Source organism: Peromyscus leucopus, chromosome 11, assembly GCF_004664715.2.
Source record: "Peromyscus leucopus breed LL Stock chromosome 11, UCI_PerLeu_2.1, whole genome shotgun sequence".
Lineage (NCBI taxonomy): Eukaryota > Metazoa > Chordata > Mammalia > Rodentia > Cricetidae > Peromyscus > Peromyscus leucopus.
The window spans coordinates 52,291,436-52,310,370 of NC_051072.1; the positions used below are offsets into that span (position 1 = coordinate 52,291,436).

At 42.0% G+C, this 18,935-nt stretch overlaps 1 protein-coding gene across 3 annotated transcripts in view; it reads right to left on the reverse strand.

Annotated features, from left to right (window-relative positions):
• The window catches only part of Poc5 (POC5 centriolar protein), a 31,489-nt gene extending 14,504 nt beyond the window's left edge, over positions 1 to 16,985 (reverse strand). Inside the window, exons 1-10 of one of the 3 annotated variants that reach the window (XM_037209489.1) lie at positions 16,842 to 16,984; positions 16,299 to 16,420; positions 14,646 to 14,808; positions 13,176 to 13,271; positions 11,240 to 11,357; positions 8,559 to 8,630; positions 7,090 to 7,184; positions 5,001 to 5,177; positions 2,958 to 3,062; positions 313 to 492 (exon numbers count right to left, since the gene is read on the reverse strand). In XM_037209489.1, coding sequence (XP_037065384.1) covers positions 313 to 492; positions 2,958 to 3,062; positions 5,001 to 5,177; positions 7,090 to 7,184; positions 8,559 to 8,630; positions 11,240 to 11,357; positions 13,176 to 13,259 — 831 coding nt within the window. In that variant the 5' untranslated portion in view covers positions 13,260 to 13,271; positions 14,646 to 14,808; positions 16,299 to 16,420; positions 16,842 to 16,984. Of the gene's footprint in view, positions 1 to 312; positions 493 to 2,957; positions 3,063 to 5,000; positions 5,178 to 7,089; positions 7,296 to 8,558; positions 8,631 to 11,239; positions 11,358 to 13,175; positions 13,272 to 14,645; positions 14,809 to 16,298; positions 16,421 to 16,841 lie in introns of all 3 variants that reach the window. The other 2 variants (XM_028871677.2, XM_037209488.1) reach the window with 2 other exon arrangements.
• Positions 16,986 to 18,935: the final 1,950 nt, after the last annotated feature.

Below are 18,935 nucleotides of genomic sequence, written 5' to 3' on the forward strand. Positions count from 1 at the left end.
GCAGGTCTCCTAGGGATGTGCACTGAACATGGTGTAACAAGTTACAACAAGACTAGGCACAACTCTCACATCAAGGCTGGACGAGTAGGAAGAACCCAGTAGGAAGAAAAGGGTCCCAAGAGCAGGTGAAAGGGTCAGAGACGCCCCCGCTGCTAGGATTCCCACAAGAGCACCAAGCTACACAACCATAGCACATAGCAAAGGACCTAGCTCAGACCCACACAGGCTCCGTGATTCTTGCTTCAGTTTCTGTGAGCCTTAGGACCCTTTGGTTGATTCTGTGGGCCGTGTTCTTGTTTGAAAACAGCTTACCATGGCAAGTTTGGCTTCATAGTCATTGGAGAGCTGCACACAGACTTCTTCAGCCCTTGCCTGGCACGCGCGCTCCACCACTTCTTTCCACTGTCTCTGCACCACGGAACGCCAGCCCTTCCAGACTTTCTTCAGCAAAGTTCTCTGGAAGTACTGGTCAGCCAGTTTACCTTCATAGACCTGAACAAAAGCAACATGCAACCTCAGAACCACAGAGAACTGGCAAATGCACGGGCAGTGTAACAAAAAATAGACAGTGGGAAGTGCACGAGTGTTATCACTAATCCTGTCCATCACTCTGCTGCACATGGAAACTGGCTTAGAGGTTCAGGAACCAGCATGGCCACAGGGGGGAGACGTCAGAGTTGCCTGGTTCTAGAGCCTGTGTTCTTAGCCATGAGATCACAGCTCAACATGGCTTATCAAGTCAATAGAAAAAACAACAAAAACTTGTCACCTCAGTCATGGGTCTGCATGACCTTTGCTGAAAGCAGGAGCGGAGAGTCAGAGAAAGGCTGGAAGGCAACAAGGTGGTGGCTATGGTTCAGGCTGTACTACATTCTCTTTCCTTTGGTGGAAAAAGTTAATTCACTCAACTCACACTGTCACACTCCACACCAAGCTGAACAGAACAGGGAACATAAACTATTTTTCTTTTCTTTTTCCTTTTTTTTTTTGTTTTTTTGAGACAGAGTTTCTCTGTGTTGTTTTGATGCCTGTCCTGGATCTCACTCTATAGCCCAGGCTGGTCTCAAACTCACAGATCCATCTGCCTCTGCCTCCCGAGTGCTGGGATTAAAGGCATGTGCCACCACCGCACAGCATAAACTATTTTTCTTCGATCAGTGCGTGTTTTTCAAGTAGCTGCATGTCTTCATTTTCTTAAAATTAAGATACTATTCAAAAGTGATGGCAACTTGACAAGTCCAGCCAGCATTTAAAAATATACATTCTCATCATGAGTCACTTAATACATAATTTTAAATTATGGCACTCATTTTAGACAGTCTCATCAATCAATCAATCAAATCTATCTATTCTATCTACCTACTACCTACCTACCTTCCTCCTGTGTGTGGTGTATGCATGTACGTGTAGGTCAGAGGTCCATGTAGGTTATCTTACTCTATTTCTCCACCTTAGTTTTAGAGGCTGACTCAGCTGGGGTGGTCAGAAGTTCTAGGGATCCTCCGGTCTCCCCAGCCCTCAGTGCTGCTATGCCTGGCTTTGATTTGGGTGCTAGAGATGTGAGCTCAGGCCCTCATGCCTATGCCGCAGGCCAGCAGTCACTTTACTGACTGAGCCCTGTCCCCAACCCCCAGACAGCTTGTTTCAACGTGATGCATGTATATTTGATCCACTTGGATTAATACAAGGTACTCTTAAAGGAGATCCATGATAATTTTCTTCATAAGCATTGATCTCTTAGGAATACTCCAGGGCTATGTGAACATAGTCTATACAATCTATATTCGTTTCCATTATCTCTATATTAATTTCATTTATCTATGTCTTTTTTTCTGGCATATACGTACTCATACTTTTCTGTGTTTTGAACAAAGTTATTTTTAGTTTTGTATACATGTGTGTCCGCGAACATGCACACAGGCACCTGTGGAGGCCAGAGGCGGTAGATCCCTGGGGCTGGAGCTGCAGCTGGTTGTGACCCACCTTCTGTGGGTGCTGGGGACTGAGGTCCTCTGCAAGAGCAGCAGGCACTCTGAACTGCTGCGCCTTTTCTCCAGCCCCACTTTTCTACTTTTAACAGGGTTTTGTCCTTTAAAAGACAGTCTTGTTATGCATGCTAAGCTGACAATTTACAATTGTCTCGATTCACAAGCCTCTCGATTGCTCCGATTACAGTTCATACAAACATTTCTGGCCTCGGTAATATATTGTTCCTTATTACTTTAATAAAGAACAAATATCACAAAAATATCACAATTTTTGATACACTGTTTCAGCATTTACTTAAAGTAATGATATTCAGGTATAACCTTGTAAAAACCTATTTAACATGACCTTCTTTGAGTCTCACACTAAGTTAAGTCTGGACGAACACCACCTGCATCATTGGATGTGTAAATATAGGAGTATCTGTTTATGAAGAGGTTGGGTTTGACTATTCATTATCATCAGCATTTCTTTTAGAGCCAGCGTCTTGCTATGGTGCCCAGGCTGGGCTCATACACTGGGCTCCAGTGATCCCCCTGCTGCAGCCTCCTGAGTAGCTGAGAACACACAGCCATGCTGCTCCTCTTGGAGAGACGTGTCAGAAGCAGAAACAATGGAGGAAGCAAATGACCCGCTTAAGGCCATACATTCTTTTTCCAAATAACTGCTTCCGAGGTCAGGTCTCGGAAGAGTCTCATTACCAAGGCATTTGTAAGTTAGGTACAGTCCTTGTTAAACTACAATGAAGCAGCAAATGGTTTATCTGTCATGAAATATGCGTCCTACTTTAATACCATCTGAGAGGTATTTTTCTAAATGCATCAAACTCAAATTTCTTTGAAATTAGAGCAACATTCTGACCTAATTTATATTGACTCATTAGAAAACAAATCTTTGACTTTACCAAGAGTTCTAGGGAGCCACCCTAAAGTCTCACTGATAACTGACAGTGGTCATCTGTTTATACTCACTTCCTGTCTTGCTTTGACATGGCCGATTCGCCAGTGGAAGAAGGTTTTCATTAACTCTATCCTTTCCTTTTGCTTGCCGATGGCATGAGACAAGCTGGAAATCACCTGTGAACGTAATAACCCAGTTACTGGGATGCTATCACAGAGGCAACTGACTTTGGGGAAGGGCACACATCCTTATGTGTTTGATTCTGTCTTAAGCTGGAGGGTGCCTGCCTGGCTGCTCAGCTTATTCATTTTTAGAAAGTCATTTCCTCATGCCATAGAGAATAATATGGGTATCTACACTAGTCATCAATCAGCTCATCTTTCTGTTTTTTGAAACAGTCTCACTATGTAGCTTAGGCTGGACTCAAACTTGTGATTCTCCTCCTACTCAGAGTCCTGAGTGCTGGGATTGCAGGCATCTGCCAGCATGCTCAGCATAGACTATTATCACAAAGGCCATGTTTCCCACATGAATGTGTAAGTATCAGTGAATGATGGGAAAAAGGGAAAGAAACCTTCATTGTGTATATCATGCTACTCTCCAATAGAGTTCACATGCATGAGGGTAACATACTGATTACCATTTCCCTCATGAAGATAACTGTGCATTTGAAAGTTCTGTTACATGTGTATAAAGTCTTTACTTAGGTGACTTATGGAAAGGGCCTGCTTTGAAATGTCTTCCTAGTCCTTGACCTTGGATATAGAAGTGTCTCAGTGTTTAATTACTTTGTGGTTTCAACAGATTTATAAAAGCAATAGTTCTGTTTTAATGGTTTTCTTGAATGACATTATTACTATGCTTAAAAAAAAGCATTTAACTCTTAAGATAAACTCTCTTTTTCAGAGAACCGTGTAACACACTGGAAGGACCTCCTCAGTAAACCAAACACTTACCACAAGACACTGAATCCTAGTTTATGTTTTTCCCCCTTAGAGACAAGAGTCCTGCTGTGTTCACAGCTGGTCTTGAACCTGTGATTCTCCTTGCCTCCACCTCTTAAATACAGAGATTACACGCATACCATGCCCAGCCTTGCTTTCCCTTTCTAAATATAAAAGGGCATTCTAAGTTGTCCACTACATTCTATGTCTTAAGCTGGATGGTGATATATGGCTGTTCATTTAATCCATTTTCATAAATAGAACATAAACATACTCATTTTGCATGATACTTCAGGGTCAGAAAAATCAGAAGTTTGAAGATAATAGAGAAAATGACTGACAATGTTTCAAACAAAGCAAACTACATAAATGTTTGATTTTCTACTATACCCATAAAGAACAAAAACAATGTACATCTGGAAAAACATCATCTTGCTTGCTGTGTGGATTATGTCTATAATCCCAGAAGTTAGGAGACAGCCAGGACTTGAGAGGCCAGCCTGGGCTACACACTGAGTTGGAGGCCAGCCTAGGCGACATAGTGAGACCCCGTCTCAAAAAGTCAAGCAATAATGAACCTGCCACTTTTATCTGATTCATTAAACACCCGAGTGCTACTTCTCCAGGCAAGCTGCTGAGGTGTCTGCCCTGAGTCCTTCCGTGACATCTAGCACATTTGCCTCCATAAACAGATGGGCGTCAGCAGGGGCACAGATTCACTTTGCTTATGATGTGATTAGGAGGCCAAAAACTCGGACCAGTTTGAACTCTACCCTCGGGTTTCTAAGAAGCCAAGTAAAGAGTATTTCCTGTGTTTATCTCCATCGTGAACAAATACATCTCCCTGATAGAATTTGAGATGCTCATCCTGTCATCTCCAAGGATGAAGATGTAGGGAATGCTGGCTCCTTAATGCCAATGACTGTTACAAAAACGATGAGGTAGAAGAACCTAGTATGTCTGTGTCTACACTGCGCAGGCTCTTCAAACACCTGCAGACACCAAAGCCAGAGCTCTGGATGGAACCCTCTACACTTGGCCTACTAAGAGGGCTGTGCACTTAGTTTCTCTTTCTGCCTTACAGGAGCAGGATAATCAGTAGTTCTCAGCACTGTATTTCCACTGAGAACCTGCTGAGTCTCACTCAAAGGGAGGCATAGAAAAGAGGACCTCATCTTTTCTTCCAATGGAAACTTCAAAAGCTTTCTGCAGCTCCTTCAAGTCAGCGATCTGGTTGGAGAGCTGCTTTACAAGTGCCGCATGCCTCTCCTTCTCTTTCTTCATCTCCATGCGGTGCCAGTCAATAAAATTAAGTCTCCACTTACTTAGTTCGGATATAATGTTTGTCTGAAGAGAAAACATACTGAAAATAAGTTATTTGTTCTTTCAAATCATTCTTAAAATTAAACTGAACATAAACATTAAAAAAGACCAGGTCAAAACAAGAGCTATTAAAAAAAAAATCACAATGGAACTAGTTTTCCATTTTATGTTACTTTGTATGAAATCTTATGACATTTAAAAAAAAATCGGGTTTTATTCACTAAACTCCTTTGTGTAGTCATAGACTTAAATGTCCATACTAAAATAGATTAGGTGGGGCTGGAGGAAGGGCTCAGCAGTTAGTTATGAGCACTGGCTGCTCTTCTAGAAGAGCTGAGCTCAATTCCTAGCACTCATGTGGTGGCTACCATCTGAACTCTAGTGCTATGGGATCGGATACCTTCTCCTGTCATTCCATGGGCATGTAAACACTTACATACATGGAGGCAAGACATCCCTACACATAGGATTAAAAAAATAAAATGTCAAAACAGTGTAAACAAAAAATGGATCAGGTGAAGAAATGTAGGAGTACGGGCTAAGCTGAGGCCCAATGATTGGCTGATTAGCGGTGGTGGTGGTAGGTGAAACCATGGAGCTGAAGTTTTCCCCAAAAGAATTTCCCACAATAGTTACCTTACAACAAAGAGCTAAGCTCATTTACCCTACTGACGGGCATGAGTGAAAACACCAAGTAATCAATGCTCATCTAAAACCAACAAAAGCCTTCAATAAATAGTATTGGTGGACAGAAAACAGTTTGAATGGTTGTCTGTGCAATACGGCAACAGATCTCCCCTATCCCCACCCCAGGAAACCTATCCCAAGGGGAGGATGGTAGACACAGCTCCAGAGTATTGCTAGAGTTTAAAGTTTCAAATAACAGGAAGATACAGAAGTCACAGAATTCACATGATAATAATTTTATATATGTAAATACATAATTATATGCTTCAGAAAAGTTCACTTACTCCATTTTTAGAATAGTTAGATCATATTACTTAAAAAGATATTTGTTTTAAATTATGTGTAAGTCTCTGTATGGGTATGTGAACATCAGCGTAGGTGTCCATGAGGCCAGAGGTTTCAGATGCTATGGCTAGAGTTCCAGCAGGTTGTGACCCATTGACAGGGTGTTGGAAACTGAACTTCAATCCTCTGCAAGAGTAGGACTTTTGCTCTTAATTACTGGGCCATCTGTCCAGCCCTCTCCATTAAAAAAAAATAGTAAAAATCGGGACATTTCTGTAATACTGTTTTATTGCCAGGCTACTAACATCATCCAACAAAAATATTTTCATAGAATCTTCAGACATATATTGTGGCTGCTATAAAATTAATATACATTGGTAGTATATATTTTTTAAACATAAAAGGTCCTCCAATCTCAGCCTCCCAAGCAGCTGGGACTCCAAGTGTATGGCCCTCCTAACCCTCTATTTGTCAGTACTAGGGTCTGAAGGGACTGAAATAGTGTCAGTCATCACTGCAAGTCGTCAAGAAGCCCTTTCAAACACACAAGAAATGTGGTGGAACATACAGAATCCTAGCAACTCCTTAAATAAAACCTTGCAACTCAAAAGCATGGTTTAGAAACCAGAAATATTACCTAGGAGCATAATAGAAACATGTAATGTTAGGCCCTACCTAAAACAAACTGAGTACCAACCCACAGCTCAACAAGAAACCAAGGTAGTTCATATGTGCATTAAAGACCAAGAAGCATAAATCTAAGACACTGGATGGATCATCCCAGGAACCTAAAGGTTTAGGTTTTTGTTTTCTAGGAAAGAAAGAAAGAAAGAAAGAAAGAAGGGAGGGAGGGAGGGAGGGAGGGAGGGAGGGAGGGAGGAAAGAAAGAAAGAAAGAAAGAAAGAAAGAGAGAGTAGGCTCAAGTGTCAGACTACAGCATGCTGGAGCAGAGCAGCCGCAATACCTTCAGACCTGAACTCCAGAGGTCAAGTACATTCTCCACCTTCTGAAGATTTTCATCAGAAACAAGACGGTCGCCCACAATCATTTCATGGGCATCTGTACGAGTAGAAGCAGAGGCTGGTGAGGAAGAGTCACCTAAAACATGTGAACTGAAAAAATCCATGACTGGATGAGAGACCTTCCTGGGTGACAGGACCGGGGATGCCCCTAGAAGAAAGGCAAAGCAGTCAAGCAGCAGCCAGGTCAAACGGAAAATCCTCCAACCAGCAAAGGCATATTAAAGGCTTCCAGACGTCTGTCAACTCTGGAGGCTGAGGAAAGCACAGAGAAGTTCCCCTTGAGGTACACTCAGTGTAGGTGATTGTGCTATCAGTGCTGACATCGACGGAGGTTTGACTGGCATGAGATGCCTCCTGTACCCCTCCTACCCTTCACAAAGGGCTCTCAGGACAAACAAGGATGTGTCCTATCCTAGACCAGTATGAACCGAAAACCACACCATCACATTAACATTGACAAAGTGCCTTTTATGTTGCTGTGATAAAAATGTTTAAGGGTTAGCACACACATGCCATCCTAAGAGGAAGGTATTTTCTCGACCTTAAGGAGAAAACCGAGGCTTGTAGAATTAATTAACCAAGTGAGGGTGGTTGTATATAGATCACTATTGCTTTATATTCAGTGCTGGTACCAGCCTACCATCCTTAAGATTTGATAATTTAAAGGGGCTGATTAGTTTATCAGGTACTATGGATAGGAAATATGTACACCAATCTTCATGCCTGTACATATACACACAACTCTCATCACTTGCTATTATCCAGGGAGTGGAGGAGAGCTAGAGCCAGACAGATTAACTGGCCTCTACCTCTACAAAGCATAAAATAGAAAAGGCAATCTAATCTATTCCAGATTTACTAGAATAAGACACTATCCATCACCATTTCTCATTTATTCTACATTAACTATAAAGATTCTAATAACCAGGACTGAAGGCTTTCCTATCTTTCTTGCAGAATGAATCAAGGGCAGAATTACTATAGAACTTGTTATTTAAAAGCAAATCTTTCCAGAACTCCTTGCAAGAAGGGAAATTATTCCCTAAGTTGTATAACTGCTATGTAATATATATATCTGCTTTCCCCTTTTTGTTTGTTTTTCTGAGATAGACCCTATGTAGCCCAGGTTGGCCTTAAACTTGTCTCAATGTCCTAAGTGGTGGGATTGTAAGCATATTCCAATAGGCTCTGTGCTTTTATTGTTGAAAATATATATTTACTGTTTACAAAATAGAATCACACAACGTAAGAGTTTGAAAGACCACCTTCAAAGATATTGCCCAAGATTTAAATATTATCATGTAAACTAGCAACAAGAACATTTTAAGATCTGGTTATTAAGTACTATGCTGACATTACTCCTGTTAGCACACTGTCATTACTGAAACAAACTGAGGAAATGTCATCTCACCTGATTTTGAATGGCTGGACATGTCACATCCTTTTCCAACTTCCATTGCAGTTTCTTTTACAGGGTTATTTCCTGAAAAAAAAAAAAAAGGTTTTTAAAATTAAACTGAACTACTGAAATCAAAATGTGTGTATGCACTGTAAAGATAATGGCTTCGCTGTGGCATTCTCAGGCTGCAGATGACATACACATCCCTTCCTTCCTCTGGTGTCCCTGCTCTTCTGATCCTCTCCCTTTTAAACAGTACTCCTTCTGTTTTTATGTCTTAAATAAATTTAAAAAAAATCCATATTCTCCATATGTGGGAAAACATGCAATATTTGTCTTTCTAAGCTTGGTTTATTTTGCTTAACTTGATTCTCAGGTTCCATTGATTTTTCTGCAAACATTATTTTGTTTCTCATGGCTGACCAACATTCCACTGTTCTCCAGGTATATGCCATGACTATTGTAAATAGTGCTGCAATAAACATGGGTGTGCAAATACTGTATACTAGCTTGGATTTTCCTGAGTGTATACCCAGGGGCATATAGCTGAGTCATATGGTTGGTCTAGTTTCAGTTTATTTTTTAAATCTCACCATCATTATTATTTAAAAAAAAAACCACTTTGCAAATAAATAAAATCACACACCAAAATTAACCAGGCCCAAAGACTACACAACACAATACAGCTAGAACTGGCATTCAGAATGGAAGCTGTGAAGCTCCACATTAAGTTTTATACTTTTAGTATCAATTATATTTTATGCACTTACCTACCATCCAAGCCCAAATCCACAACAGAATTAGAACTAGAAAAACAACTAATTTTAAATCATTTTTCATAACTCATGTCCATTTAGAGAGGAATTTCCACAATGACTCTTTTAGTGGCTGCACAAGTCACATTCCCACAAGCAGTGTGTAAGTCTTATCTTTTACCATATTGGTTGTTTTTGTGTTCTAGATGACAGCTTTTCTGTGAGGTAAGATGGGAACCTCAACATGGTTTTGATTTGCATTTCCCTGATTGTTACAGAGGTCAAATATTTATCATGTATTTATTGCCCAGTTGTACTTGAGGACACTGTGCTTACTGTCTATGTACCTATGTATCTAATATATAGATATAATATCTATTATATAAGCACACACACACACACACACACACACACACACACACACACACACACACACACACACAGAGTCTGTGTGACTATGTGAGGAGCATGCATATGCCACGGCATGTTTGTGGAGATGCTCCCCTTCCATCTTGTTTGACACAGGGTCTCTTTGCTGTTCACTGCCGTGCATGCCAGCTACCAGGCCTGTGAGCTTCTGGGGATTCTCCTGTTTCTGCCTTCCACCTCGCCTCTAGGAACACTATGATTACAGACTCATACTACTGTACTGGCTTTACATGGGTTCTGGGAACTCAAACTCAAATTCTCAAGATTACATGGCAAGCACTTGGCCTGTGAGTTCTCTTCCCAGCCCTGGCTTGATTATATTAATCAGCCTGAAGTACTTTAGTTTGGTCAGTAGGAACTGTACATTAAGGTACTCAGTAAAACCAAAGAATATGACTGATACCGTTGATGTATAATGAGTAAGACCAAGGTTTACATCTCTTAAAGGAATTGGAATTTGGGTAGAAAACATCTGCCATAGTAAATTATTTATCTGAAGTCCTGGTCCTGTGGTCCTATCTGTCGCTCCAGTGCAACAGTTTAAAGATAGGAATATGGTGGGGGGTGGGGTCTACAAACAGGGACCAGGGAACAGAGACTAGGGCTGTGACTCAGCAGAAACCAGGAGCCTTCTGTCCCGGTGTGGGTTGTGAAAGGCACCCTCAAGGACACTCATCCTTGCAGGCAAGCCAACTGTATGAAGACTGCCCATGTTGGCTATCTCGGCCCTCTCAAAGGGCCCGTGAGAGGGCTCAGTGGGTAAGGATGCTTGCTGCCAAGCGTGACAACCTGAGTTCAATCCCTAGAACCCACACAGTGGAAGGACAGAACAGACCCCTGCTGGCATGCACATGTAGGCATGTACATACACACATACATGAATAAATATATGAAAAACAGAGCGCTTACTCAGAATGAATTGTTTGTACTTGTACTTTACTAAATAAGGTGTGAAGAGGTACAAAGAGCTTCCTCTCTGTTTCTACCTTTAACCCCTCTATCAAAGCACAACTTGGCTTGTATCAGACACCAAATCTATTGCTGACAGTCCACAAGAAGGTCCACCTTTGTGCTGTGATCCAAACCACCCTCCATGCCCATGTAGGTACTGCTGACAAAGAACCAGCAGGTGGTTCTAGAGTAACTTAAGGGATTCTGAGGGCAGTGTCAGGATCATCTTTAAAGATGGGCTTGGGCATTTAGTTTTCAAAGTAATCCTGGCATAAAACTTCTAGATCAAAAACTGGGGCATAATATAGTCCACCAAGAGATAATAGCGACTGGGTTGGTTTGACTTTAGTAACTTTCAGTTAAAAGTCAACTGAAGTTTAAATAAAAGGAGCCAGGAACAACACAGTAAAATGTAAGGCAGGCCCACACGGTACTGCTTTACACCATGGATTGACAAGAAAACGATGATGGTAAGGAACGTTTCCAGTCATGTCAGCATCACTGACAAACTCAGGATCTTAGGTGGTATTTGTACATAAACTAGTTAGCAAAGCATACCAGCGAGCGCAGGAAATCTATCTGGTGCCCCTTCTGCCTTCGGATGAGACGGCTGGGAAGCACTGGAGTCAACATTTGGATTCACAATAGCATAGCGAAGCAGTTCTTCATACTCTTCCTATGAGAAGCCAGCAACAGTGATGTATTATAACAGCTGTAATGCTGCATCCGACCACTCCATTTTCTGTTGTGTTAAGAAATCTACTAAATCACATAATAGTCACATTCTTACCACAATACAGAAAAGTTGAGCTCTTATGCTAAGCTTGAGTCCTTTGAGTATTTCTGGTATGACTTTTATATTTACAATTAAAAGTTTAAAGAGGTAACAGATGTTGGTGATTCAATAGCATATTTTTCTATCTCTTCTTTCTTATATTTCAGATCAATTTAACTGAAGATGAGACAAGACATGCTGTTAAAAAACTATCACTTTCAATTTCAAGCACTTAAACTGAGACTCAGTTTCTATTTTCTCTCTCTGTTCTTCCCTTTTACTTTTCTTTCTTCCCTCCCTCCCTCCGCTCCTTCCTTCCTCTCTCTCTCTCTTATTTTGAGACAGGCTCTCCCTGTATTCCCCAGGCTGGAACTTGCCATGTAACCCAGGTTGCTATCAAGCCTGCACTCATCCTGCCTAAGCCTCCTGGGTACTTGCATTACAGGCATGCACCACCACATGAGGTACCAGAATTTTCTTGACATTCTGTAACTCAAAAGAAGCAAACTGGATACTCAAGCTTATGAACTACACAGACATTTTGTTTCACCTAGTTTCAAGCCCATACTCACAGGGGCAGCTTGCTTATTTTTGCTATTGTTGTTAGAAGAAAATGCCATGGATTTGAGTTCATAAAATAAATCTGTGTAATTGTAGCTTTGTTTTAGCATTGGAATTTTAAGTAAAATTGTAAAAGGAGTTTGTACTATTCTGTTTGAAAATTGTGAAATTTCAATGTGAAAGAGTGAGTTGGTATGACTTTCAACTTTTCAACTTCATAATACACATATGCATTAAACATTAGGTGAAAAATACATTATAATTCTTTAAAAAGATTTAAATATTCTTAAATTTAAAAAACCTGCAAATTATATCTGGTTGTTAAAGTAAAAGGAAATCCTAAGTTTTTCAGTTATCAAAGACAACCCTACCTTGGTAAGTTTGGATAAGACACAAGGTATTCATGGTGTCTACAGGCCTAACTGTGAGTCCTGTAGTAATCTTGCCCATGGACACGAGCACCCGTTTCTCCTTTACTCCTGTAAAGAAGTCCCAGGGTTTCTGACCTGGGCAAAGGTTTGACCTTGCAGCTAAGGTAGATAAGAAATATGGTCTTTGGGAGTTGAATCTCTCATGTAAAAAAGACACCCTTACCTACTCAGTTCTCCTAACTTGTCTTTCAATGTCCAATCAATGTAGCAACAGGAACCAGAACTTCACTGCAAAGAACACTGGAGTATCCTGGGCTCCAGAACTTCAGACGGGCTGATGTTCTGTTACTTTACATTAAGAATGAGAGCACCCAGCAGAGGTAGTTAAATGAGAACATTTCAGAAAACGTTTCTGAAACTTTGAGTTTTAGTTTGAACAGTTCATGGCTATTTTCTGAAAACTTAAAACAATATACTCCCCAAATTAGTAGAGAGTTCTTTAAGTTTGAAAATACTGTAAACGCACTATTTCACTGTAAATGGTATAAGTAAATAAAAAATGTATTTCTGGTTTTGCCACAAATTACCATTGTCCTGATTTTTTTGAGTGGTGGTCTCTCTCTGTAGCCCTGACTGTCCTGGAACTCTCTATGTGGACCATGCTGGCCTTAAACTCACAGAGATCCCCCTGCTTCGGCCTCCGGAGTGCTGGGGTTAAAGACATACTCCATTACACAGGGCTTTATGCATTTAAAAGAAATCATAATAAATTTAGATGTCTTCCTACCTGAAGGTCCGTGGAGACCGAACTATCAGGATCAGAGTTATTGTGAGCAACATGGACTGAATATTTATCCTCATCAGATGACATCCTGCACAGACACTATAAAACAACACAAGTTAACTCTAGTTTTTAATTAGTTACAAAGGGCTGCAGCACTGCTTTAACTTGCAAACACTTTCATGTCACTTAGAAGACATCACCCACTCAACATACTGAGTACTTACAGGCAAGAATCATCAGGCCAAAAAAAGACTTACACCAAACGTTAGTATATCTATAATGTAGTGAAAGAGATGAGCAAAATACATGAACGGTTAAAGAAAAATGCTCCAGGACACTCTCCTGCAGGGTCTGTTAGAGACAAGAGCTCGTGGTTACCATTCTTCAGCTTTATGTGACATCTCAGGGACTGTACACTTTCCCGTGAGATGTGCAACTAAGATAGCCCAGCAATTTGTGTAAATTTCCTTCCTGAGGCATTTACATGTTGGGAAGATTATTGTAAAAAAAATTAAGAAAATTAAGTTTATACATTACAACATACTAAAATATACACATTGAAATGACTAAAGGTCTTAACTAAAGAAAACTATATAAAAAAAAAAAAAAGAAATTGAAAAGACAAATAGTAACTATTCAAACTCTCTAAGAGAGACAAGATGGTCCAGATATTGAGACCTGAAAGATGAGCAGGTCCACCCTGAAAGACAGACCAAAGATGAAACTGAGCAGCACAGGGCAAGATACAGAGGCGTGGCATGAATGCTAAAAATAACCAGGCATTCGGTTAGGCTGAAGCAAAGTCTGAGAGTAAAGATGAAACCAAAAGAACAGTTACAGTCATGACCTTTTATATTAAAAGGCCAAATCATGCCAGGCGGTGGTGGTGCACGCCTATTAATCCCAGCACTCAGGAGGCAGAGGCAGGCGGATCTCTGTGAGTTTGAGCCATCTTGGTCTACAGAGTGAGATCCAGGACAGGCACCAAAACTACACAGAGAAACCCTGTCTCAGGAAAAAAATAAGTCTGAATCATTCCAGAAGGTATTAAGTGTTTTAATCAACCGATGTGATCACCTTTTTTTTTTATTCATTTCTGTAATGCTGAGGATTGACCCATATGCAACTATGCATGTCAGGGCAAGGACTCTACTGCAGAGCTGCATCTCCAGACACAGCCTTGTTTGTTTTTAATTAAAGAAATATTACTCTTGAGAGCTTTAGGGAGGACTGGGATTCTAAAACAGAGAAGCCAATGGAGAGCCAGTTGCAGTAATCCAGCAGCAAAGGGTCTTCTCATCACTGACCTAGGAGACAATGAGGTCCTGAACTCGAATGCAGCACTGGCAAGGGGAAGGAGGTGTGGCTCTGAGACAGCTGTGCTGTGGTCACGGACTCGAGGGGTCAATCAACCGCCACTTCAAAGGGCAGATTTCTGTCTGGAGTAACTAGATGGACCATGGTACTACTCACCAGAGCGAGGAATGCAGGAAGGTGACTCTTGGAGGATGGACGATGAGCTCAGTACCAGGTGTACTGGCATGAAGTGGCCCCGGAAGTACTGGGTAAAGCTGTGGGCATGCAGTACAGTCAGCCTTCAGTGTCCCTGCGTTTCCACATCCATGGATCCAGTCATCTGTGGGTTAAAAATATTTCTTAAAGTTGCATCTGCACTGAACATGCAGACTTTTCTTATCATCATCCCCTGAGAAATACTGCACAACAACTACTTACCTAGCATTTGTACTGTATCAGTTATAAGTAAACTGGAGATGGTCTAAAGTATGAAGGATGATATGTGTAATAGACTACATGCAAATACTATGCCATGTTATACAAGTCTCTTGAGCACCTGCAGACTTAGGTGTCTGGGACCCAATCAGCTGACTGTGGTTACAGAGGGAGAGAGCTGTTATGTGGTGCACTGACTACTCAGTGCACAGCTCCAAGCCCTGCAATTCATAATGGCTAGACTGTAATAATGGCTCCAAAAGTCAAGTTCCTAAACTCAACCTAAAGGTGAGGCCTGCCTTACAAGTACAGGCTGAAGATTTAGATTGAGGAGGCACTGACTTACTGGGGTTCACTAAATAAAGGGGAATGAATGGGACCATCCACTGCGGTATGGTAAAGAGTTATTATCCTGCAGACCAAACACACATATTGCACACATTTTTAGAATATAAATACATGTGTATTTTCTAGAAAAATTTTCAGCTTCTAATATAATTTCAGAGGATATAATAATCCTAATAAAGTTAAGGACTGCTACCATGAGAAGACAGTTAAATCTACAACTGCTAAGGTTTTTGTTTTTTTTGGTGTGTGTGTGTGTGTGTGTGTGTGTGTGTGTGTGTGTGTGTGTGTTTTGAGACAGGGTTCTCTGTGGAGCCTTGGCCATGTAGACCAGGCTGGCCTTGAACCCACAGAGTCCTGCCTCTGCCTCCCAAGGGCTGAGACTAAAGGCTCATATGACTGGAGAGAAAGCCAGAAACACACACTGGAATCATGTGGGCAACACCCTGAGGGTCGTGGGCCAAAAAGGGGCAAGGATGGCCTTCAACTTGCCAATCAGGAAGTTGTTGAGTCATTTGTGACAGTTTCAGTTGCTATTGGAACAGGCCTCACTTACGGTTTGCTAAGAAAATAAACAAGAGATGAAGACATTGAAGTAGAAGGAACGGATACAGGGAAGCCACAAAATAGAAGGCCAGGTTGCAGCCAGATTCTGGAAGGGGAATTGCTGTTTTATTCAGTATTGCTATGTTTACAAAGGATAAACAAACTAAATCTCAGCTGTGACTGTCTTCCATTAAGCCATTTAGGGACGACAAAATAAGCATGGATCTACATCTAGGAATGAATGCTTCCCGGATTTCAAACCAACCACGGTGGTAATTTGGTCCGTTTTAATCTTCATTACATTTTCCTTTATGATTTGTTTGCAGACCTGGTAGGCAACCAGAGATGGGAGTTGTGGATTATTTTAGTAACAAATGAGCTGGTATGATCAGACGTCAAAAACTGTTTCTTAAATATATACTGCGGACACAAAACGATTGTGCTTTTGGAAAAATACGTTATCTGCCATTTACCCTGCTCTTTGCAAGCAGGCATGACAATTACCTTGAGAATGGACAACAGTAGCATTTCCTCACAGTCTCTGGGTTCAGGAACGAAGCAGGAGAATGATGCTTGCTTTAGTGGGTGACACACATTATTCCATCACACTCGCAGCTCTCTCTAACCTAAGTAGAAACCACAGGATGGTCTGAAGGCTCCTCTTTGCCACGGGCACAACAAAGCTGAAAAGCGGGCTCCAGGAGCTCAAATGCAACCCCGAAGGGACAGAGGGCGACTCAACGTGCCACTGGCAGGAAGGTGACAACCCCTCATCCCAACTCCCTGCAAAGAGAGGGGGAGCGCCGGTCCCTCCAAGGTTCCTTTCACCACCCTCCAGTCCAAGCCCGTTTAAACCCAATTCTTTCTCAGTAAACCGCAACGTCACGTCTGACTGTCTCCCGGTCCGTCCTAAAGAACAGACCCTGCGGGGCTGGTAACCACGCTGCTCAGTTCGCGTCACTTGCGTCCTCTCTACCTGGGCATCTCCAGGGATGACGCCCCGAGTCCTGTCCGGGAGGAACCGGCCGGGCCGCCGCGGGTACCCACCTTCTCCGCCAAACCCCGACTCCTCACTCGCGGCGCCCCCAGCGCCGCCGCCGCCACCGCAGCAAGCCCAGCTGCTACCCTAGCAGCCACTTGACAGTTTCAAACCGCGGGCAGCGATGAAAGACAGCCCTGACCATTGGTCCACCGCCGCAGCAATCCTGCATTTGATTGGTCCGCGGGCCGTGGGCGGGGCCTCGGGGCTTCCGCGGGAGAAGCCGGAAATGGGAGATTTACCAGCCGGAGGGGGGCGGGGTCTCGGGGAGGCCGTCCCAGAGTTCCCGGCGCAGCGCGCGTGCTCAGTGCGGCCCTGTGGCTGCGGACTACGGGGCGGCGCTGCGGACAGAGTTCCTCGAAGCTGTGAACGCTGCAGTGCTGCTTGTTTTCAGCAAGGGGTACAGTCTAGTCGAGGTTTAGTTTCCGTGCACAGATAGCCGGCCACAGAATCACTGGCTCGACAGCTTCTCTCTTAAAAGTAAAAAAAAAAAAAAAAAAAAAAAAAAAAAAAAAAAAAAGTACAACCTCTGTACCTCTGTTGATTTCTTCAGGTTTGGGCTAGGGAGCGTGAATTTTAACAAATAAGTAATTCTGAACACCAGTGTTTAAACCAACTGGCCGCTTAGGTTTTGCTAATGACCTAAATGCCTTCAACTGCAAGGCCGGCTCTTCTTGTGGAATATCGACTATAGCCGTCAGATCATAATTATAATGTATAATTCTGTTTTACCACGTATTATCACCATGGGCCATGCTACCCACATTAAACGGCCGAGGGAGATTAAATGAGTTAAAATAGCTATCACATAGACATATAAAAACATTAGATTTCCAACTCTTTCATAACAGTTGGCAATAGTTATGACTAGAGGTACATAAGTGTTCAGGTGGCAAAGGATTCAGCTATGTGGGCCGCAATCCAGAAAATAATATCTGCTTGATTTCCCATTTTTTTGTTGCCTACGCAATGTTATTTTCTTTTTGCTGTATACAGAAATGGCACAACTCAAGCCTTGCCTACTTCCATATCTCAAGAGCTAGATTTCTATTAGCTTTTTAATTTAAGAGTTATATTGTGCGTGGGGGTAGGGGGTGTGGCGCACATGAGGGAGTCAGAGGACAAGGGAGGAGTTTATTCTCTGTTTCCACCAGGTGTGACCTGGGGATTGAAAGCAGGTCACCAGGGTTGGTGTCAAGTGCTTTTACCCACTGAGCCTTAGATTTTTTACCTCGCTGGCTCTTAGATTTGTTATGATAATGAACTAAGAAGAGCACCAGAAATTTCCTTTGGCATAAGGTTTGTTGACTTCCACTCTCCATGCTTATTTTAAAGTACAAATTCCTATCACTAGATACAAATTCATACTTTGTTCTAATAACTGCTGTTCAGGTATATACTGTATGGTGACCCCATACACTGTAGTCATTTCTGTGTGTTCCTGCCACTATAACCCAGATTTTTCTTCCTCATATTTATATATGTGCCACTGTGTGTGGAGGCCAGAGGTTGAGGTCAGGTGTCTTCTTCAGGTTACTTGCTGACTTATTTTTTGAGACACAGTCTCTCACTGAACCTGGAGCTCATTGATTTGGCTTGACCAGCTGACTGTGCTCCACAACCCTCCTGTCTAAGGCTTCCCATTTCTAGGTTTGTAGGCACACAACACCACATCCTGCTCTTTATGTGAGTGTTGGGGATCCCAGCTGAAGTCCTCACACTTGTGAGACAAGCACTTTACTGACTGAGGTATCTCCCTTCCCTACAGCCCTGTTTCTTATTAGGGAGAAGACTTTTCACAGAAGACAATTGGGCAAGCCATACCCATTCTTTCGTAAAATTGTAGAAAGAGACCAACCTGAACTGGATGCTATGAACTTAAAAATTACTGTGTTGTCAAGGTTGCTAGGTAAAGAGAGATTTGAACTCCAGTTGGCCGATTATAATTTAACTGGAAGCTTGAGCCCATTACAACAACTATTTATTTATTCAACAAATATTTAACATCTGTACATGTAATTATTTTGTAGATAGTAGGAATTGGGTGGTGTGTAGGCTGCAGATGCTAGAAAATCATGTGATTTAGTGTCTTATGAGAAAAA